Source organism: Temnothorax longispinosus, chromosome 1 (genome assembly GCF_030848805.1).
Source record: "Temnothorax longispinosus isolate EJ_2023e chromosome 1, Tlon_JGU_v1, whole genome shotgun sequence".
Taxonomy (NCBI): Eukaryota; Metazoa; Arthropoda; class Insecta; order Hymenoptera; family Formicidae; genus Temnothorax; species Temnothorax longispinosus.
Genome location: NC_092358.1, coordinates 16,503,373 through 16,527,820, shown reverse-complemented (window position 1 = coordinate 16,527,820; position 24,448 = coordinate 16,503,373). Strand labels below are relative to the sequence as shown.

Genomic DNA, 24,448 nt, shown 5'->3' with positions numbered 1-24,448 from the left:
GGACAGGTGACGCGTTAAGAATTTTGCCAACATAATCTGACTATCGGACTATCGGCAGACGCAAACACCCTTGTTGAGCTGGCCCCCTCCACCTTGCAGAAATTAAAAAACAAATAGCGCAAAATTACAAGTTATTTATGAGCTTTCATATCCCGCAGATTAAAAATTTTGAGCTCGTCACACTGAACAGGAATTTAATATTTTTTGTGGGGGGGGCTGAGTCAACGTTGACTCAGCCCCCCCCACTACTTAAAAATAGAGATATTGAATCGATTTTTGCGGCAGAATTAGGAGCTATTTATGAGCTTTTGAAGTGATATAGTTTTGATTTTTGAGCTCATCCCCTTAACTCCCAAACAACCCTTTAATTGATTCAACTCAAGAGAAAAATGTTGAGAAAAATTAAAATATATTGTATCGCGGATATAACTTGTATAGCGTATAAATTCTAAGAATAAACTCTTAAAATACGCGCGTTTTGATTATTGAGCTACAAGGTATCCGCGATAAAATATATTTTAATTTTTCTCAACATTTTTTTCTTGAGTTGAATCAATTAAAGGATTGTTTGGGGGTTAAGGGGATGAGCTCAAAAATCGAAACTATATCACTTCAAAAGCTCATAAATAGCTCCTAATTCTGCCGCAAAGATCGATTCAATATCTCTATTTTTAAGTAGTGAGAGGCTGAGTCAACGTTGACTCAGCCCCCCCACAAAAAATATTAAATTCCTGTTTAGTCTGACGAGCTCAAAATTTTTAATCTGCGGGATATGAAAAGTCATAAATAGCTTCTAATTTTGCGTTATTTGTTTTTTAATTTCTGCAAGATGGAGGGGCCAGCTCAACAGGTGTGACGCAAACGCAGATTCCACTCAATTTTTTCTGCCACTCTGCGTCAAATAGTGTAACAAGTATGTCAGCTTGTTTGATTTTTGCACTCATATCTGGTTGATAAACTTTGCTATATATCTGCCAGCGTGTTACCAACAATATCATATATGTCAGATTCTGTTTCAAATCTGTGGCCATTCTGCTGACACAATTTATAGCAAAGACTTTACAGGAATCTGTTCCTGACAAGTTACCTGGCTGTTTAGACATGTTTGTTAAAATAAGAGAATCCGATATTGCCTATGTATGCTGGATATTGTATTAAATATTAATTAAATGATAATGTATTTCTTGTTTATATCATTTGTTAAGTATACATTGAGTAAAATTGTTGACAAATTGTTATTTCATTTAAATTTAAGCATCTATTGATATTTATTTTTTCTTTACAGGTTCATAATGGTATCTCTAAAAGAACATATTAAGAAAATGACTGATTGGATCAAACACTATGCGATTCCTCAAAATCGTTTGCCACCCAGTTCACCCAGTTCACCAATAAAGTCTCACTTATTTTTCGAAGAAAGATATAGCAATTATTTATTTTACGATTATCGATTTGAGTCCACCCGGTTGGAAAGTTTCAAAAATTGGCCATGGATAAGCGGTTTATGGATAAAGCCAGAGAAACTCGCGGCAGCTGGGTTTTATTATACTGGAGAGAGCGACAAGATACAATGTTTCGAATGTTCAATAGAAATATATGGCAAATGGCAGGTGGATGACAATCCGATGGTCTATCATCAACGATGGTCTCGGGGTCGTCGGTTGTGTCGGTTTATTTATAATATTCCGTGCGGCAACGTGCCGATCGGTACAGATCCTAACACGATTCCGGCATTTGAGCCTAAGAACAATATGGCATGTCTTTTATCACGTCCAATGTTTAAGTCCGCTTACTTTGAAGGATTAATGATTTGTAAATTGAGAGGGATGGCTTAATTCAAGACCGAAGCGTCCCGAACATGTCAGTTGTGAGGCGAGAATAGCGATAGGGATGGCCTTAAGACCGAAGCATCCCGAATATGCCAGTTATGCTGCGAGATTAGCCTCGTTCGACGGATGGCCTAAAGAAAAGTCGCAAACTAAAGAGACACCAGCAACTGCTGGTTTCTATTACACGGGAAGTGGCTATCAAACATTGTGCTGTCACTGTGGTAAAGGATTAAGGGATTGGGAGTCAGAAGATGATCCCTGGGTAAAGCACGCTGAGGTCGCTGAGTATTCCACATATTGTCCTTATGTGTATTTAACTAAAGGGGTGGAATTTGTACAGGAAGTAAATGGACAGGAGCAGTCCTGGAGAACGATCCGAGCAGTGAGTATTTAACAAAATATATTGTTATTAGAATTGTATAATTTGTATATTCATAATAAATATTCCCATTTAAATAAAAAATAATGAAATAATTGTGTTGAATATAATAACATTAATTTTAAGTTATTTATCTATTTATTTTTTTAGGAAAACATATTATCTGCAGTTAATAAATTACACGAGAAAATTGAGAAAAATATTGATGCTGAGAGTATTGCTAGCGGAAGCTCTCAAAACTCGATCTATTCTGAAGAAACTAATACTGCAGAAGTAAGTGCCGTATCAGGAGAAGTTAGCAGCGAACAACAAACTGTCCAGGGTAACAAGCCATGCGACATGGAGCCATGCAAAATTTGCTACAGTAGAGAAGTACGGATCTTATTCATATCGTGCGGACATTTATTGGAGTGTGCGGAGTGTGTGAAAAATATGAAAATATGCCACGTAATAATCATGTCATAAGCCTGTTGAACATACTATACAATTGTACATCTCATAGTGTCTTTATCCATGTGATAAATAATTCGCGGATTCTGCTATACCATTTTTTACTTATCACCATTATAAAGACTGATAAAAGATTCCGTGTGTATGTATGTACGCTACGCGTCAACGATCCGTCCTTTCCTGAAATAAGAGGCGGGGAACATAGAAGCCTAGAGACGCTGTTGGTTACTTCTATTAAAATCACTAGAACTTTGGGGTTTCCCCCCTTACATCAGGAAAGGAATCGTTGACGGGCAGTGTACACATACACACATACAGGGAACGGACAAAATAATGGTGAACATATACGAACTGGGAAATACACTACAAAGTGTTCACGTTATTTTATCTATCCTCTGTATATAATACTTTCTTAATCTTCTTAAACGTAAATAACTTTATTAGACGAGTACAGAAATTACATTTTAATGTTTAAAATAATAATTTAAATATAAAATTAAAAACAAATATAAAAACAACACGCTTTATACTTTTATTATCGTCAATGTATACAAAATGAGACATTTAAAGTGTTAGGATTATTCCTAAAAGTAAGAGTTTGGTGTTTTAGATAAGAATATTGGTTTGGAAGGAGATAAATAACTATAAAATCACATCAAATTAAATTTTGTTACCTCATTTTTAAAAGCTTTATGTAATTTGCAATAGTGACATATTTTTTAAACAGCAATTATATATGCTGGATATTGAATTAAATATTAATTAAATGATAATGTATTTATTGTTTATATCGTTTATTAAGTATACATTGAGTAAAATTTTTGACAAATTGTTATTATATTTAAATTTAAGTATCTATTGATATTTATTTCTTCTTTACAGGTTCACAAGGGCATCCTTACAAACATTAAGAAAATGACTGAATGCGTCGAACACTACGCGATTCCTCAATGTCATTTGCCACCCAGTTCACCAATAACGTCTCACTTATTTTTCGACGAAACATATGCCGATTATCGATTTGAGTCCACCCGGTTGGAAAGTTTCAAAAATTGGCCATGGACAAGCGGTTTATGGATAAAGCCAGAGAAACTCGCGGCGGCTGGGTTTTATTATACTGGAGAGAGCGACAAGGTGAAATGTTTCGAATGTCCAATAGAAATATATGGCATATGGCAGGTGGATGACAATCCGTTGGCCTATCATCAACGATGGTCTCGGGAGTGTCGGTTTATTCATAATATTCCGTGCGGCAACGTGCCGATCGGTACAGATCCTAACATGATTCCGGCATTTGTGCCTAAAGGAGTGGATGTATGTGGAATATATAACAAGGCTTACTTTGAAGAAAGAGTGATTTATAAATTGAGAGGGATGGCCTCAAGATCGAAATATGTCAGTTTTGCTGCAAGAATAGCGAGAGGGATGGCCTCAAGACCGAAGCATCCTGAATATGCCAGTTATGCTGCGAGATTAGCCTCGTTCGACAGATGGCCTAAAGAAATATCGCAAACTAAAGAGACACTAGCAACTGCTGGTTTCTATTACACGGGAAGTGGCGATCAAACATTGTGCCATCACTGTGGTGGAGGATTAAGGTATTGGGAGCCAGAAGATGATCCGTGGGTAAGGCACATTAACTATTCCACATATTGTCCTTATGTGATTTTAACTAGAGGGACGGAATTTGTAAGCAGCATTACTGGGAGAACGGATATTGGAGCAGTGAGTATTTAACAAAATATATATTGTTATATTAGAATTGTACAATTTGTATATTTGTAATAAATATTCCCATCGATTTAAAAAATAATGAGATAATTGTGTTGAATATAATAACATTAATTTTAAGTTATTTATTTACTTATTTTTTTAGGATAACATATTATCTGCAATTAATAAATTCGGCGAGAAAATTGAGGAAGATATTGATGCTGAGAGTTTTGCTGCTGCAGAATTAAGTGCCATATCAGGAGAGGCTAGCAGCAAAAAACAATTTGTCCAAGGTGACAAGCCATGCGACGAGGATGAAAGATCATGCAAAATTTGCTATAGTAGAGAAAAAATCTTATTTATGCCGTGCAGACGGTGCAGCTATTTATTGACGTGTGCGGAGTGCACGAAAAATATGCTCGATATGAAAATATGCGGCGTATGTCATAATGTTGAACGTGTGTTCATCGGCCGTAATATACTTCTAAATTGGATTCTGGTGTAAAATTTTTTACTTATCAGCATTATAAAGTCTTGATACTTTCAAACAAAATTGAATGACAGGACTCATGTAGCATACCGATCAGCAGGTACAAACTGTAAAATGTTGAAACTCTGGTTAACTTCACGGTTGTCGTGATTCTCAATAGAAAGGATTTTCTACTGAGACCACAATTCTACCTCATTTTCTGCTTTAATACTAACAAATCGTGAATGTACTTTGTAATCGTTATACAAGAAGTATAGTTGTTCCTATATTCAAATATATATACATATATGTGGCTATATAATTGATGTTGCAAAATTGTTAGTCGGTGTGTAAAACACATGGCATATCACACATTTTCGTATTTAACTATTGAACGATGCAAATACAGGAAGTCGTTAAAATCAGAAAAGATGGATTGTACCTGCAACGGAATGTTGCTGTTTGAACGTTTTCAAGTTTATATTGTTCACCCAATTTCATATTTGCTGGAAAAAAACTGTGATGTAAAATAAAAATAAAGCGGTACCATTGGACGAGTACAAATAGCAACACGACATGAAGTTTAGTCATTAGTATTATATGATGAGTAATGATGAATAAGACCGTACATATACATAAGAATGTGTGTAAGTTACGAATATCTCAACATTTAGTTTATGATTTCGCCTGTATAATTTCGCCCAAGTGACATGTATTATATATCTATATATTTTATCGTAAAACAAAAAGTCCAATATAAGTGGGTAAATAAACCATTTCCATTCTTTGGACGATGGAAATTCAAATAGCAAGAAGTTGAATTCTTAAATAAATAAAAAAGTGCAACATAATGTTTATAAATAGTGTCACGTTTATTACAAAAGTAGATGTAAGTAGTAGAACAGTCGTGTTTCTTACAATGATATAGGAAAGTTTATAAAGTGACCTAGAAATTCCTGGAAACGACTCTAACATATAATATACAATCAATGTTTTTTGTGTTCTTCAGTAATTTCTCGTATTTACTCGAGTACCACAAGGCGAATGGAATGAGCAGGGAAGTAGAGTCATCACGGCGAACGCGGTCCAATCGACCTATGAAACAACAAAACGGGATTATAAGGCAATAAAATTTAACTCTACAGCATATACATGGATTTATCTAATTTTAAACTGAGACTTTAGACAATAATTATTGTAATTTTGTTATTAAAAGAAACGATACATATAACTGAAATAGAATAATTATAATCTTACTCGGAAAGAAAAAAATAAGATTAAATATCGTGTTATAAATTAAGAAAATAATGCACAAACAAGTAGCACAGTTATAATGTGTACATACTGTAATATTCGCGGCTATAACTCTGATGATCACTGGCGATCATTGAAGTCTATCGCCATAAAGATTTTCGTCATCGAAAATTTTATGATTAAAAATTAATGCGACGCCACGACATGGGTGATTAAAGTTATAATACATTGAACGTGATCTGCATCTGTAAAAAGTTGATGTAACGATAATGTAACGAAGCCATGTAACCGCGGAGCCACCGGAGATAGCGAGAGAGTACTATTTATGGCAATAGACTTCAATGATCGCCAGTGATCATCAGAGTTATATAGCCGCGAATATTACAGTATGTACACATTATAACTGTGCTACTTGTTTGTGCATTATTTTCTTAATTTATAACACGATATTTAGTCTTATTTTTTTTCTTTCCGAGTAAGATTATAATTATTCTATTTCAGTTATATATGTATCGTTTCCTTTATAACAAAATTACAATAATTATTGCCTAAAGTCTCAGTTTAAAATTAGATAGTCCATGTATATACTGTAGAGTTAAATTTTATTGCCTTATAATCCCGTTTTGTTATGTTTCATAGATCGATTGGGCCGCGTTTGCCGTGATGACTCTATCTTCCCTGATCATTCCATTCGCCTTGTGGTACTCGAGTAAATACGAGCAATTGCTGAAGAACACAAAAAACATTGATTGTATATTATATGTTAGAGTCGTTTCCAGGAATTTCTAGGTCACTTTATAAACTTTCCTATATCATTGTAAGAAACACGACTGTTCTACTACTTACATCTACTTTTGTAATAAACGTGACACTATTTATAAACATTATGTTGCACTTTTATATTTATTTAAGAATATATTCAACTTCTTGCTATTTGAATTTCCATCGTCCAAAAAATGGAAATGGTTTGTTTACCCAATTATCTTGGAACTTTTTGTTTTACGGTAAAATATCTTTTCTTCTCAAAAATCATTATATCATGTTCGGACTTTATACCGGATCTTTACTTGATAACCGAGTAACTCTAGATATTCTATTTCTCCTAAGCATTCCTATACCTAACTTAGAATACAACTTGAAAAATTGATACGCTATACATATGTCCTACAAACGTGTATATATCACAGCTTCACAAAATACAAAAAAATAAGGTTTCCTTTCTGTGATAATATACGATATACCGTGTATATCGAACAATAAGTTGGCTACCGTTTTATTTATGTAAACAAAAATATATAGTTTTATGACTAGGAACTATATCGTTATTAAAATGAAGATGATACACGAAGAATCGTTCATCATGGCAATGTTAACAGACTGTTATAATCATTCTTTACACGCACACGAACACACAATTGTCACAAAGCCATATAAATATGTACAATAATGTCATATTATATGATATATGTGTGTCACGTCAAGCGAAAATACAAACATTTCACAAAAACTTGAGCTTGTTTTTTTTTTTCAAGAAATGGACCTGTTTCCATATATACATTAAAAAACGGATGATAATTTTGAAAAAAAGAAAGAAAGAAAGAGAGAGAAGAAAGACAAAAACCGAATAAAAAAGAATATAGCCATTTCATCCACGTTATTATTATTTACGACACCGATCCGGTTCATTCCGATGGTGACCGAGATGCACCAGATGCGTGAAATATACTTATTAGAATCAGGACACCGTCGCCGATTCTCGCGAGGCGGTTGACGAGATTTAATAGACCGTGTCGCGCCGCACGAAGCAAATCTTGGCCGCGAGATCGATCTGCCGGAGAATCTCACCGGGATAACAGATTAAGAATTAATATCTCGAGCGAGAGTAGCCGGTGCCGCGAGGTACGGTGCGTACACGCGGAATGAAAATTTTCCGCTTATCAGACTGCCAGAGAAAGAAATATCCGGCGGTAACGAAGGGAGGGCAGCCGCCCCGGTGCCTACAGGGAACTATTATTTTCTTTTCTCCTCCACCACTCGCACCTCTTTCCCGCTTCTCCACCGCGTAAAGCGCGTTTTGCTATCCACACATTTTATCCTCCCCGGTTCAATATATCAAGCCTACTTAGAACTTGATCCGTTCACTCGTTATCGAGATTTCAACATCTCGAGTAGGGGAGACCGGGGCTAAAACGTCTACGGGGTAAATCCATCTAATCAAATATCTCGGAACCTGTATATTGTGCGAACTCGCTATTAACATTGTAAACGTTGCTTATGGTACCCATGTGACCAACGGAGTTTCGGAGGGTGACCTGCCGTGTTATGATTTTTACGAGGGCAAACGTGTTTTTGTGGTGAAAAGTGAAATTGTCTGCGTGTGGAAATTTTGTAATATCTGCAATAATATTTGCTCTCCAAATCTCGAGGTACGTGATTATAAATGCATGCTGATTATAAAGAGTAATGCATGCTGAACACGAATCCAGTGTAGATGTCTAATATTTTATGGGCGATCAAACCTGAAACTGATTTATCCCGTTTATAGCAGGAAATTGCGTTAAAAATGGGGGGGGTCCAGCTTGCCATTAAGCTGGACCCCCCCATATCAGAAAATAGTCCTATAGAGAAGACAAGTACACTATAATTTAGTGCTAATTAAGTGCTAATTAAGTACTCTAAAATAACGATAAAATATTGACAGATTATAACATTCATTTAAATATACCACTATATATTGAACACAGTACCATTGCGGTCGACAAAAATACTTAAAGAGTTACTAAAATGATCGAAAACATATATCATCAAAATATTCCCAAATCTGAATTTATTGCTAACAGTAAAACAATTACGATAATTAACTTAGACCAGCCGTTGGGGCTGAGCACTAAGTTCCGTCATCTGATCGTCTACGAATTAGTTGCTCGCTGATTATAGTATTAAAATAATTCTCAGACATTGTACATTAAAAAAATATCACGATTCGAATTTAGTGCTAGCTGCTTAGTGTTGAAATTAATTAATTAATCAATGGAGCGCGCGCTTCGCGGATAAACTAATTAATTTCAACGCTATCTAGTTAGCACTAAATTCGAATCGTGGTATTTTCTTAAAGTACAATGTCTCAGGATTATTTTAATACTATAATCATGCGAGCAACTAATTCGTATATAGACGATCAGATGACGGAACTTAGTGCTCAGCGCCAACGGCTGGTCTAAATTAATTATCGTAATTGTTTTACTGTTAGCAATAAACTCAGATTTGGGAATAGTTTGATGATATATGTTTTCGATCATTTTAGAAACTCTTTAAGTGTTTTTGTCGACCGCAATGGTACTGTGTTCAATATATAGTGGTATATTTAAATAAATGTTTTCGATCATTTTAGTAACTCCCTAGTAAACAATTTGTCAGCAAATTGTAAACAAATTGACACCAAATACGCGCAAAACTTGTCAACAAATCCGGTGCGATCTGTGTCTGCAATACGTTTGTGTTTTGCTAGCAAAGCTTGTGTACATGACTTGACACCAAATTGACGCCAAATATCGAGCAAAACAGGGCAGCAAAAGTTCAACAGCAAATTTGCGCCATATTGTGAACAAGGCTTGCCAACAAAAGCTCGACAGTAAATTTGTGCCAAATTGCGAGCAAACCTTGACGAAAGAACTTGACGCCAAATTGACACCAAATACCGAGCAAAGCTTGCCAGCAATCTAATTGCAAATTGTTGACAAATTGCTATCAAAGTTTGTTGACAAAACCCGACGCCAAATTGATATCAAATATCAAACAAGATTTGAGAACAATACTTAACAGCAAATTGGCACCAAATACAGAGCAAATCTTGATGACATAGGTTGACGCCAAATTGCAGCAAGCCATGTTACGTAGCCATTAATAAATACAAAAATATACTTTTTTAGGGAAAATTAAAAGCATTAAATTATAAAAAACACCTATAATTTTTTATTGATTTACAATTTTATTGATTTATTGATAAATTATTTTATACATATGTTAAAAAAAATCTTTATATTTATAAAAAATTATAAGACATTTATAAAATCTAACGGTGGCAATAAAATAATTAATTATATATTAATTACAGTAAATGTTATACAATGTGAATTTATAAATTTATAAAATATCTTTATGGGAAATTTTTTTCCTCATCGTTCTTTTGGTTCTCATTGTTCTTATCACTATTCTCGCAATTTTCAGAGTTATTATCGTTGTCATCTGAATGAGCCTCGTTTGCCGGTGTGTCTGTTAATGTTAAATATATCTCTATAATTATCGTTATTTTCGCAAAGTGTTCAGAGTAGAGGAGACCGGGGCTAACTCGACACTATTTTTTTAAAGGCAATTTTTAATATTTAATTAAAATTCTTAGGCAAATTCAATGGTATATATTTAAAGAGTGTTCCTTCAGGTACAAAATTGATTCAGAAAGTTTTGCTGTACGTCGCTTTGTTTTGCCGCTAAGAAAGGAAAAGTGACGCAAAGACAAATTTTCGAATTGAAAAATGCCGGGGTAAACTCGACACCCCGCCGGGGCAAACTCAACACTTTATCTGATCGACACAATTTGATCTGGAACTTATTTTTTGCTGTCTGAAAATGAAAATACATTGTTTATTGTGTACTTAAAAAGTACAAAAATTCGGAATAAAGTAGCTAGAACAATTATTTAAAATAATGAGATAAAAAATTGTTGAACTTTCAATTATCTTCATCTAAAATCATGTCTGAAAAACAATTAATGCAGGTAAACTCGCGATCGGACGTGCGCATACATTTGTCATGAGCCATACGGCTGCATGACAAGCATCGTTTGTTACTGGGAGCCGACGAAACGGCGTGGTGTTGACTTTGCCCCGGACGTCGCTTTTCACTTTTGTCACTTTAAAAACATGAAAATTTTGAAAATATCCAAAAACAATTATCGGATTCATATAGAGCATCAAATTTCCCATGAAAATCACTTACATATAGGTTTGCAAGAGTAAAGCTCGATGAAAGAGTAGAAATTTTCGAGAGATCAAAAAAATTAATTTTCATCATCAAAAACGCTTATGTCGCGCTAAAAATTACACCATAACTTAGAATGTCATCAAATCCCGTTGATAATACTAGCACATAAAGACGCATTTACAGTAGGAAAAACAAGTTTCTGCGATAGATTTAAATTAGCAAAAAGTCTAGTGTCAAGTTTGCCCCGGTCTTCCCTACTCAAAATGATCAGAATTATTAGAAAATTCGGAATGGTGAAGAAGTTCAGAATGATGAAAAAGTTAAGAATAATGAGAAAGCTCAGATTCTTTTTGATTATGAAGAAAATCTGGTATTACGGAACTTTGGCTTTTTTAACGGAAACATGTGCTTGCTGAATATGCGATTGATCGAATTCAATTAAAGAATCTGTTGAATTGAGTTTTTCTACAACTTCAACATTCACTTTCTGCCTTTTAACTTTCTTGGAAAGCTTATGAAACGGTGTTTTTTGGCATGTTCTAAAATAAACTGCAAATAAATTTAAATGTTATGTTTACATAAAATACATATATTTCAAAATATATACTATCTTTACTCTTTAAAAACATTTATTTTTTCAGATTTTCTACTGCACAATCAGTATAACAAATGTGTTAATGGAAAAAAATATTAACTAAATTAAAAAAAATAACAGTACAAAATAAACTATAGGATAGAAGGCTGGCTGATTTTCGAGTTATAAAAAGGTCATCAACTTAAAGAGTGAGAACAAGTGTTCATAGGCAAATGGCCCCATTTTTTTCGCATTTGATTTTGGTCATAAAGTAGGTACCAAACGAAAGGTCTCGTCAATCTGATTACAGATATGTTAGTCTCAGAGCGTACTTATTTACTGTATATACCAGTATATACCACCAGTATATATACCATATATACTGTATATACTGTATATACCAGAGATATCGGACTCCAAAAATTCCAAAACCGGCAAAACCAGTAACGCAGAGACCATGAAAGCTATCGGTCTCCTCAAAAAGACAATAAAGATTATTCTCTCTGACCCGAGTCCCGAGTCGTATATCCTACCCCGAGATTGACATTACCGAGAACGTTCATAACAGGCATCATCTATTGGTTTTGGAATTTTTGGAGCCCGATATCTCTGGAACGGTAAATAGGTACACTCTAAGACTGACATATCCGTAATCAGATTGACGAGACCTTTCGTTTGGTACCTACTTCATGACCAAAATCGAATGCGAAAAAAATGGGGCCAATCTTGTTTTCACTCTTTAAAAACAAAATCTCGTTTAATTAAACAAATTTTAAATACAATTAACGTTTTACGTTTCGACTTTATATACTTAGTCTTCTTCAGAAACCTGATACATAAAACATAAAAAATAATTAAAAAATAAAAAAAAAATAAAATTGCTATAGATAAAAAGGATAAAGAATAAAGCCGCATACTTTGGACTGACTTGCCAGAAACGTAGTTAAGATCTACACTATGACATAGTATAGACCTTAGCCACAATTAATGTATATACGAGTTGTCAAAAAGAAAATAAAATAAGTCAAGTAATAAAATTGTTACTATTATCTATATTGTTGTTATTATTATCAAACAATATTATTTATTATTTGACAGTGTAAAATTGTAATGCATATATTAAAATTACATTAGGGCTAGAATATAAACCAGAGTCACAAGTATGAGAACAATTCCAAGATCTCAAGACGAGAATTAACCAGATCTTACAGGACGGAATTAAGAGGTCTGGATTACTGATTGAAATCAAAGTAAGAAAAGAAAAGAAAAGAGAGGGGGGCCACTGCATTTGTCTACGAGATCAATTCTAGGGCTAGAATATAAACCAGAGTCACAAGAATGAGATCAATTCCAAGATCTCAAGACGAGAATTAACCTTACAGCGCCCCTTGTACTACTACGATCAATGTCGATCTTCCAATATGGCGTCCCAAATGAGAATATCGGAAGAGCCCTGCTCGCTGGATCGGACTCCTTGCCTCAATCCTCCCTCTCGGACGCAAGCTGCCGCAGCTCTCATTTTCCTGGCGGTGAGCTCTACTTGGGAAGTCGAATCTCGCTCGGTTGGTCTCCAAAATACGTGCCACTTGGCTCAATCAGTTACGAAAGAAAGAAAACGTACTCTTCTCGTCCGAAGAAACGCAGCAAAGAGCGACCATGACACTGAACGAGAGCGAGAAAGGATGAGGTGGGGGCGCTTTGAAAGTGGCGACTCATGCGTCGCGCCATCTGAATGAAACGATCGGGCGTTTGCAAAACGCGAAGGAATTCGAGCGCGTCAATTTGTTCTTAAGTTTTGTTACCAAAATTTGGCATCAGTTTGGTGTTAGGTTTAGTCAACAAACTTTAACAGCAATTTGGTGCCAATTTGTTATCAGGTATTAGTTGTTAAGCTTTGGTCGGTATTTGGCGTTAATTTGTTCTCAAGCTTTGTCACCAAAATTTGCTCAATATTTGGCATTAATTTGGCGTTAGGTTTTGTCAACTAATTTTAGCGGCAATTTGATGCCAATTTGTTATCAGGTACTACTAAGCTTTGCTCGATATTTGGTATCAATTTGGCGTCAATTGTGTACGCATGTTGTGCTACGTATTTGCTAGCAGTTTGTCGACAACATTTGATAAAACAAATTTTGATGCAAATTTGTACCATTCTTGAAACCAAAATTTGTAGCAAGTATTTGGCATTATTTGTTCGAACAGACTTGGCTATCTGGGTCTTTAAGTGTTTTTGTCGACCGCGACGGTACTGTGTTCAATATATAGTGGTATATTTAAATAAATGTTATAATCTGTCAATATTTTATCGTTATTTTAGAGCACTTAATTAGTACTAAATTATAGTGTACTTGTCTTCTCTATAGGACCATTTTCTGATATGGGGGGTCCAGCTTAATGGCAAGCTGGACCCCCCATTTTTAACGCGATTTCCTGCTAAACGGTTTGAGCACCAAAATTCGGACTAGGGCACTTAATTAGCACCTAAATAGCACTAAATTTTTTACCTAGTGCGAACTTGATTTGCGCTGGTGGGGGGTTCAGCTTAATAGAGGTTGTATATACCGCGATGAGAGGGAGAGGCAGAGGCAGGGGCAGAGAAAGAGGTAACAGTAGAGGTAGAGGTAGAGGAAGAGGCAGAGGGAGAGGCAGAGGCGGAGCCGGAGAAGAAAAAAGAATTTCGGGCATAAACATATACTACTATCCTAAATAATATGTAAAATCCTTTCAGGTAATACATACATTTTATACTACTTTCATATAATAAACGTTTTGTAATTGATTGGCTTTTAAATAAAATAACAATCAATATATAATATATTTTATTTATGCGTAGCTGTTCCTCTGACCCCTAAAAATTCTTTCCTTCCTGAATTAATGACTACGTTTATACGGCTCGATTGTAAATAAAATAAAAGAAATATTTATAAACATAAAAATTAAAATTTGCTAACGTAATACATAGAAATCCCGATTTTTTTATTACTATTTTCATTGACTACATATTTACACGGCTCGATTTACGCCGAAATTATAACATTGATGTTATAATTACTGACGTTAAATGCCGTCTAAACGTTCTTTTATGACGAAGTTATTACATTGATGTGGTAACTTCGTCGTAAAAGAGTGTTTACACGGCATTTAACGTCAGTATAGTTATAGTTATAACGTCAATGTTATAACATCGGCGTAAATCGAGCTGTGTAAACGCAGTCAATGAAAATAGTAATAAAAAACTCGGGATTTCTATATATTACGTTAACAAATTTTAATTTTTATGTTAATAAATATTTATTTTGTTTTATTTATAATTTTTATATTTATAAATTTTATATATTATATATATATATATATATATATATATATATATATATATATATACCGGGTGTAACAAAAAGGTCCCCTAGCAGCATTTTTCGGTTAACTTTCCGACTAAGGACTACTTTTCTACTAATCACAACGTTGTAAGCGGTCCAAGAAAGTTATAAAATGTAACTTATAATTACTAACGTTTTTTGGGCGTTGCCTTAACGTTAAAATTACGACGTGCTTTTTTTATCACTTTCCCAACGTCAAAGGGCCTAGCGGAGTAAGCATGTGAAATCGGCCCTTGATCATACAGAGCTGACATTAATGTCACAAGTTAGTACCAATATGATAAAACTTTCCACCAAATATTATTTTTAAAAATCCACTTTTTTAGAAGTTATGCAGAGAGAAAGTAAAATAAAAAAATGTATTTTTCTCGAAAACCACCTGACCGATCTTGATGAAAAAAATATATGTTATGTAGACTAATAAAACTAATTAACAAAAAAAAATGTCCAAAATGTTTGCCAAAAAAAGACAAAAAAAATATTTGAATTTTTTAATATTTTTTTTAGGGTGATATTTTCGAGGTACCCCTTTGAAATTTTTACGAAAATTTCTCTTAAAGTGTCCACTATAACATATATTTTTTTCAATTTTTGTTAAATGGTGGAACATAGTTAAAAATACGAAAATCGTAAGCGTCGCGTCACTCCTGCGCACAGTGCAGTGCCATTCCGCGTTGCGGGTGTTCGATGTAACTTTACTAGCACATATGTACGTCTGCAATTAGCCTATAACTGTATACTTTTTAATTTTTATAGTTTCCAGAGTTTACCACGTGGAGGTTGCAGTACGGTTTTAAACTCCTTATTGGGGTGCTTTTTTATCGTGAGTCCCCTCGCCTCTCACTATATTTCCGTAAAATCGGGGTGTTTTTTTAACGTGAGTCCCCTCGCCTTTCACTACGTTTCCGTAAAATCAGGGTGCTTTTTTAACGTGAGTCCCTTCGCCTCTCACTACGTTTCCGTAAAATCAGGGTGCTTTTTTAACGTGAGTCCCTTTGCCTCTCACTACGTTTCCGTAAAATCGGGGTGCTTTTTTAACGTGAGTCCCCTCGCCTCTCACTACGTTTCCGTAAAATCAGGGTGCTTTTTGAATGTAAGACCCCTCGCTTCTCATTACACCCTGCACCTACGATTTATTTAATCTTCTTCACTATCACTGTCTATTACTGGAATGTTATTTGTTTTCTTAAACAGATCGCTCAGTATTTCTGCTGGTTTCAAAATTTTCGCTAAATATCTTGCATAAGATAGATAATATATAATTGCAGCAATATGACAGCAGCATCCAATTGTTTGTAGCCCATTAGCGATCTGTTTAAGAAAACAAATAACATTCCAGTAATAGACAGCGATAGTGAAGAAGATTAAATAAATCGTAGGTGTAGGGTGTAATAAGAGACGAGGGATCTTACATTCAAAAAGCACCCCGATTTTACGGAAACGTAGTGAGAGGCAAAGGGACTCACGTTAAAAAAGCACCCTGATTTTACGGAAACGTAGTGAAAGGCGAGGGGACTCACGTTAAAAAAGCACCCCGATTTTACGGAAACGTAGTGAGAGGCGAAGGGACTCACGTTAAAAAAGCACCCTGATTTTACGGAAACGTAGTGGAAGGCGAGGGGACTCACGTTAAAAAAGCACCCCGATTTTACGGAAATATAGTGAGAGGCGAGGGGACTCACGTTAAAAAAGCACCCCAATAAGGTGTTTAAAACCGTACTGCAACCTCCACGTGGTAAACTCTGGAAACTATAAAAATTAAAAAGTATACATATTATAGGCTAATTGCAGACGTACGTAAGTATGTGCTAGTAAAGTTACATCAAACACCTGCAACGCGGAATGGCACTGTACTGTGCGCCGGAGTGACGCGACGCTTACGATTTTCGTATTTTGAACTATGTTCCACCATTTAAAAAAAATTGAAAAAAATATATGTTATAATGGATACTTTAAGAGAAATTTTCGTAAAAATTTCAAAGGGGTACCTCGAAAATATCACCCTAAAAAGATATTAAAAAATTTAATTTTTTTTGGTCTTTTTTTTGGCAAACATTTTGGACATTTTTTTTGTTAATTAGTTTTATTAGTCTACATAAGATATATTTTTTTCATCAAGATCGGTCAAGTGGTTTTCGAGAAAAATATATTTCTTTATTTTACTTTCTCCCTGCATAACTTCTAAAAAAATGAATTTTTTAAAATAATATTTGGTGGAAAGTTTTATCATATTGGTACTAACTTGTGACATTAATGTCAGCTCTGTATGATCAAGGGCCGATTTCACATGCTTACTCCGCTAGGCCCTTTGAAACAGTTTAAGTCCTATTACCCGACGTTAAGGTATTTAACGTTCGCCTGACGTTATACTCTGCACCACACTTTTCGAGCGACTTCAATACGTAATTCCCAACGTAAACCAACGTTTTGTTATCAAACGTTGTAAAACGCTAACGTTGTGAAACGTCGCCTGTGGTCATTTCTGACTGACGTTAAGAAATCGCGAGAAATGGTAACAAATTTTGCCTAAAAGAATGTAGAGCAGATTACTGCTGCGTCAAGCGGGCATCGCCGACGGTAATTCGCGGCGTCGTGCGTGAACTACGAGGACTATGCGACGAATTTTGACGATCCACGGTCGAACCGGTCCATCTCATCTCACGCGGTTATCGTCGCGTTGTCGGGAAGCAACGCTCGCGCGCCGCGCGGTTCACAGCTCGAGAGCGCGTTCGCTCGGCTGCACAGTGCACGGCTGCCATAACCACGGTCTTACATACAGGCACATGTGATACAGGTCTGGAGACTACCGCTAATTCTAGTGGTTGGGGCATGGTCGCTTATCGAAGATGCATTTAGTTTCTAGCATAGCCACGACTCGTCGCTGTCATCGAAGTCCGCAGATAAACGTAACCCGAAAACTCGTATAGCTGAAGCTAGCAGCGGGCGCTAACAGCGAAACGTCTCGCGGGAAGGAGACGTTGAAATGTCATGTGGGTTCCTCGGGGGGCTACGAACGTATCGTAGGCTAATTATTATCGGCCACTGGGCTTTTTTGAGATATAATTAATTAATAAAGATTAAATATATCTATATATATTTTTTTAACAATATTCAAACAATTTTTTCATTGATTTGATGTAACAATGTTTTAATTAATTGTTATTGATTATTCGATAAATAACTGTAGAATAGCAAGAGCGATTTTCTCCAAATTTTTAGGGAATCACGTTCTTGTGATTACAAAACAATTTAGCAAGTATTTGCGACAAGACGCAGTTTCCCTTAATTATTATTAATTTTTTATTAATAATTTATTCTGCAGCGATCGATAGCAAAAAGCGATTTTCTCCAAATTTTTAGGGAATCACGTTCTTGTAATAACAAAATAATTTAACAAGCATTTGCGACAAGACGCGTTTCCCTTAGTTGTTATTAATTTTTTATTAACAATTTATTCTGTAGCGGTCTTTAAATTATTTGGTGAGAATCGCTCTTTGTTAAAGACTGCTAGAAAATAAATTGTTAATAAAAAATTAATAACAATTAAGAGAAACCGCGTCTTGTCGCAAATACTTGCTAAATTATTTTGTTATTACAAGAACGTAATTCCCTAAAAATTTGAAGAGAATCGCTCTTTGCTGTCGACCGCTAGAGAATAAGTTGTTAATAAAAAATTAATAATAATTAAGGGAAACCGCGTTTTGTCGCAAATACTTGCTAAATCGTTTTGTTGTCACAAGAACGTGATTCCCTAAAAATTTGGAGAAAATCACTCTTTACTATATTCTACAGTTATTTATCAAATAATTAATAACAATTAAAACATATTTTTATATCAAATCAATTTCAAAAACAGTTTGAATATTGTTAAAAAAATATATAGACATATTTAATCTTTATTAATTAATTATATCTCAAAAAAACTTAGTGGCCGATAATAATTAGCTATACCCACAAAAATAAAAAAAAAAGGATAAAAATAAACATATAAAAAGATATTTCTATTTGTTCTTAATTTTCAGAATAAAAACTCGTATTTATTTTATATATCTACATATTTCATTAATTTATAGTCTTAAATTATTTAAAGCATTATTATTTATCACATTGCTTTGTGAAAGGATTAAAAAAAAAAAAAAACCACTCCGCCAAATTTCATATGACAGATATCCCTCCCGGCCTCCGGCGTCCCTCGCCACAACGTGAACATCGATCACAACGACTCTAGTGGCTATTAGAGAACTTAAAAACAACTTCATTAAGCGACCTACCCCCACCACTGAAGTTTCCAGACCTGTATGTAAGACCGTGGCCATAACCATGCTCTAGATCACCATAGATGGTATTGCATAGGTCGGATTTGGTTAAGATATACGACTCATTCGCAAATCTAGTATAGAATTTTCAACTAATCGATACTTTATCGACATGTTAAGTCAGTTTAGCGACCTTGTTAAGACTTTTAGTCAATATAGGTACAATTTTGCCTACAGTGGTATACTACTTAGTTTGCAAAAGTCTGAAAAAGTTCATTATTTTATACGAGAAGACAAATCTTAGTAGAATTTATCGCACCTTTTACTACGTAAAGTTTGATATAGTGTGGAACGCTGACTTCGCCATTTTCATTCCTCAAAGAGGAAGGCAAATAATCCGCCATTTTCCAGTATATTTAGATTTATATTTTTTAACGCACTTTATTAACAATTTAAAGCATTTATATAATATCTGTTGTTAAGGTTTTGACAACATATTTATCTTAAAAGTAATTTTGATAAAAAAAATTAAAATCTACATTTTAAAAATTTTAGTTATTTATTAGAATATTTAGTAAATTGGAATATTTTAGAAAGGATTCGTCTAATTTCGACCTATCATTTCCACATTTATCAATAAAATGGGTTTCGTTATACATTTTCAGAGCTGGGTTCGTGTATTTATGGCAAAATTACAATAGTATCAAAGACTGCGCAAACTATATTTTTCCTCTAAAGCCATTTTATTTGTGCCAAATTGATAAGTACGTATTATGATACATTTATTACACCAATGCCGTCATATGGTTTGAATGGAAGCACGAAAACTACACCTAAAATGTACGTTGTGAAAAAATAACCTCAGGTCTAGCAGAGTGTACAAAATCAAAGTTTACAAAAATTACTTATACCAACTTTAAAACTGGTGGAAAAAATGTAACCTCAATTTAACTTATATATAAGTCGGATCCCAACGTTGGTACAACTTAAATTTGATTCCCCAAATTAGTGCAAAAGAGGGTTGAAACGACATAGCGAAAACGTTGGATACCAACGTTAAGTGTGTTTATCTTAACGTCGGGCGGACGTCAAAATGCTGCTTAGGTCGGGACCCTGGATTATATCGGAAAGTTGACGTTTTCGGAAGAAATGTTTTATACGAAAGTTGTTTGGATCGAAGGAGCACATAAGATGGTGCCATTGGTTTTACCTTGGATGATCGTTTAAAGCTCACGTGAACGACACCTTTAATTTCTTAAATGGAAATCCCTATTTTTCAATGCATATTCTTGTAGCTAATCTCGAGAGCTTTTCAAAACACTATAATAAAGTATTTTTTTTATTAAGAACTTTTGGAATTATAAGGCTTGAAAGTTCTTAATGAAAAAATACTTTATTATAATGTTTTGAAAAGCTCTCGAGATTAGCTACAAGAATATGCATTGAAAAATAGAGATTTCCATTTAAAAAATTAAAGGTGTCGTTCACGTGAGCTTTAAACGATCATCCAAGGTAAAACCAATGGCACCATCTTATGTGCCCCTTCGATCCAAACAACTTTTGTATAAAACATTTCTTCCGAAAACGTCAACTTTCCGAGATAATCCAGGGTCCCGATCTTTTTGTTACACCCGATATATATATATATACTAGCTGGTTACCCGGGCTTCGCCCGGGAGTTGTTTTTCTTGAAACGACTTCATTTGTGTTTCAATATCCTTATTGTGGACAAACATAATAACAATTCTCATAAGGAGTGTGTCGGTTGATTTAAAGACGGTAGTTTAACTTTCCTGCATAAATAACACATTCTAGGTGCTTAAGTTTTAAACTTTTTTACTTGATAATGATCACATATTACATCCATTTTCCCAATTATTACACTCGGATAAAATTGATATTCGTAATTTAAATTATAACTAAATGCCTCTAATTTCAAATCGGACCGCATAAATGTTTTCGTGGATTAAACATGTCGTAACTGGTCTTTTTCTACTTTCACACTATTGAGTCAATTCCGCTTTTCCAATATTTCACTTACCGATCAGCGACATCATCCCTTGGTTTACCCGGGCGTGTTTTCGGGAATTTTGAGATTGCTCGTTCGCGATGTATACAGAACCTCGATATTTCACTTACCGATTACCGATTTACTGATTATCGATTTTATTCCTTGGTTTTTTAATTGAAAAATCGAGGTTCTGTGTATATCGCGAGCGAGCAATCTCAAAATTCCCGAAAAAACGCCTGGGTAAACAATTCTCAATTCTCAATTCTCAATTCTCAATATTTAATATAAAATTTAGAAATATCAGTATCCGTTATTAAATCCCGATATATAACTTACACAATTTTTAAGCAAAAATCGGCAACCCTTTTACCGATTCTCGCTAAATTCAATATAATAATATTCTATCCATAAAAAAAAATTTAGCTCGAAATCTCAAAATTTGCAGAAATCAGAACAATTACGTAGATTTTTTTTAGACAGAAATTGGTAACCCCTTTATTAAAAAATTCTATCCCTGTTTTATATACAATTATTAAGATTCGGTCAATTATTTCCCGAAAAATTGGAAAAATTTCGGATACCGGTTCCAATAAAGATCGGTAAAGAAAAACTATACAGTTTATAGCATTCCCCGGGAAATTCTACCCCTGTTTTATATACAATTCTTTAAGATTCGGTCAATTATTTCCCGAAAAATTGGAAAAATTTCGGATACCGGTTCCAAAAAAGATCGGTAACGAAAAATTATACACTTCATATCACTTCCCGGAAAATTCTACCCCTGTTTCGTATATAATTCTTTGAGGTTCCATAAATTATTTCCCGAAAAATTGAAGAAATTAGAAAAACCGGTTTCCAGAAGACCGGTAACAAAAAACTATACACCCTATAGCACTCTCCGGGAAATTCTACCCCTACTTCATATACAATACTTTCAAAATCGGTCCAATAGTTTCTAAGATTACTCCGAACAACAGTACAAACTTTTCCCCTTTATATAATAGTAGAGATGTAGGTCTAGAGGTATGTTCCGGGACTGTTTACGTTTTTTGAAATGTACAGTCCTGGAATATAACGCATATACAGGGTGTATCATTTTAAGTGATTCAGCCGAATATCTCTTAAAGTAAAAGAGATTGGAAAAATTGTTTCAGACAAAAGTTGTTTGGTTTGAAAGGGGACATAAGATGGTGTCATTGGTTTGACCATGGATGGTCGTTTAAAACTCACGTAAACGACACCTTTAATTTCTTAAACGGAAACCCCTATTTTTCAATGCATATACTTGTAGCTAATCTCGAGAACTTTTCAAAACACTATAATAAAGTATTTTTTCGTTAAAAACTTTTGGAATTATAAGGCTTGAAAGTTCTACTTTGACATAAAATACAAAATATCTTGTAAAACATTAATTTTTTGGTAATGTTACCTTAATACTTTTATGCACAGAATAATGAGACAAATCAATTGGTATAAAAAAAGGCATAGTTCGTTTAAGAAAAAATATGTAATTTGCAACACGCATCTGCATACTTTTTCTTGAAAGCAACCATGTCTTTTTTTCATACCAATTGATTCGTCTCATTATTCTGTGCATAAAAGTATTAAGGTAAGTATTAAGTATTACCAAAAAATTAATGTTTTACAAGATATTTTGTATTTTATGTCAAAATACTAGAACTTTCAAGCCTCCTAATTCCAAAAGTTTTTAACGAAAAAATACTTTATTATAGTGTTTTGAAAAGCTCTCGAGATTAGCTACAAGAATATGCATTGAAAAATAGGGGTTTCCATTTAAGAAATTAAAGGTGTCGTTCACGTGAGCTTTAAACGACCATCCATGGTCAAACCAATGACACCATCTTATGTCCCCCTTCGAACCAAACAACTTTTGTCTGAAACAATTTTTCCAATCTCTTTTACTTTAAGAGATATTCAGCTGAATCACTTAAAATGATACACCCTGTATATGTAATCAGATTTAAAAAACTATCCCAAAACGTGCCGTAGGACATAAATTTTTTCCAGGACAGTCCTGGAAACTGCCAAATGTCCTGGAATATACCGATGTAAAAAATAAAAGTCCCGGAACATACCTCCGGACCTACATATATATATATATATATTATTCCTCTATATATATTTATTGTAAAGTATTTTCATATATATAATTGTCAATTACATCAAAAAGATATAAAAAGATACAAATATTGAAAAAATTATAAAAGATTTGTACATTTCTGATGATAAAACAGTGATTATATAAGGTAAAACTCCCTTTTTTGGAATAGTCGAATAGCCAAAACAGTCGATAATGTTAGTATTCTTCAATTACCACCGGGCCCCCGGGCAGTCACGAAAATTTACCCAGGGTTGTCAGTCTTTAATAGTATCTCGTCGGTGGTTTTGCCGAACCTCTGCTTAAGGCCTTCACACATAAAATGTCGTAAGGACGTAAAACGTAGGCGTAAGAAAATCGATCAATCCCAATCAAGTATTTCCCCCTACTGTGGTTACGGACAGCACAATACTTGATTGGGATTGGTCGATTTTCTTACGCTTACGTTTTACGTTCTTACGCGATTTTATGTGTGAAGGCCTTTAGCTAAGCGCAAAGTAGCAATTAACGACGTTTTCGATTTGCGACTTAAACCGACTCGGGTCGCATCATGTATACAGGACTTTAGCATCATTGACGTGGAATACATACTCCGTGTTCCTTTTTTACTGGCAGTGCTGAAAATAATAGTTTGCGTCACGTAACTAGATTTTCAGTACTGGCAGTGAATAAAGAAACACAGCCATACATATCTATGTATGTATTCCACGTCCATTGATGCGACCCGAGTCGGGTCGAGTAGAGTCCTAAGGTTTGTTCGCGTCGCATACTCCAATATACACCAGAGACACTTGGATCACGGATAAAGGGTGGCGATTGGAGCAGATGAGTTTTTGGAGTGCGTTGGAGTGAGTAGGAGCATGGTGGGGCGTGCGACGCGAACAAACCTCTAGATAATAGAGAAGCGACATTGAAATCGATAGGTGCGATATATCGATAAAGCCGCCATTTTGTTTCTCCATATGGAATAGGAAAGTGCGTATAAGAAACTGTCCATTTTAGAAACGGTGTGCTTGCCGTAAATATATTACAGCGTA

General features: G+C 34.6%; 1 protein-coding gene and 1 long non-coding RNA gene across 8 annotated transcripts in view; one reads left to right on the top strand and one right to left on the bottom strand.

Moving 5' to 3' along the window:
- LOC139812163 (uncharacterized) overlaps nucleotides 1-24,448 on the bottom strand; it is a 43,539-nt gene that overhangs the window by 6,314 nt on the left and 12,777 nt on the right. The gene's annotated exons all lie outside the window — the stretch shown is intronic.
- On the top strand, nucleotides 1,748-7,584 carry LOC139812142 (death-associated inhibitor of apoptosis 1-like). Its single transcript, XM_071776769.1, has 4 exons — nucleotides 1,748-2,211; nucleotides 2,359-2,580; nucleotides 3,541-4,383; nucleotides 4,535-7,584. Exons 1-4 carry the CDS (start codon nucleotides 1,891-1,893, stop codon nucleotides 4,874-4,876), a joined length of 1,728 nt encoding a protein of 575 aa, XP_071632870.1. The 5' UTR covers nucleotides 1,748-1,890; the 3' UTR covers nucleotides 4,877-7,584.

Excerpts from the sequence above, each read along its gene's own strand:
- LOC139812142 (XM_071776769.1), top strand. The coding sequence starts at position 1,891 with ATGGCCTTAAGACCGAAGCATCCCGAATATGCCAGTTATGCTGCGAGA. Across the intron at positions 2,212-2,358 it reads CCTGGAGAACGATCCGAGCA|GAAAACATATTATCTGCAGT; the intron begins GTGAGTATTTAA and ends TTATTTTTTTAG. Across the intron at positions 2,581-3,540 it reads AAATTTGCTACAGTAGAGAA|GTTCACAAGGGCATCCTTAC; the intron begins GTACGGATCTTA and ends TCTTCTTTACAG.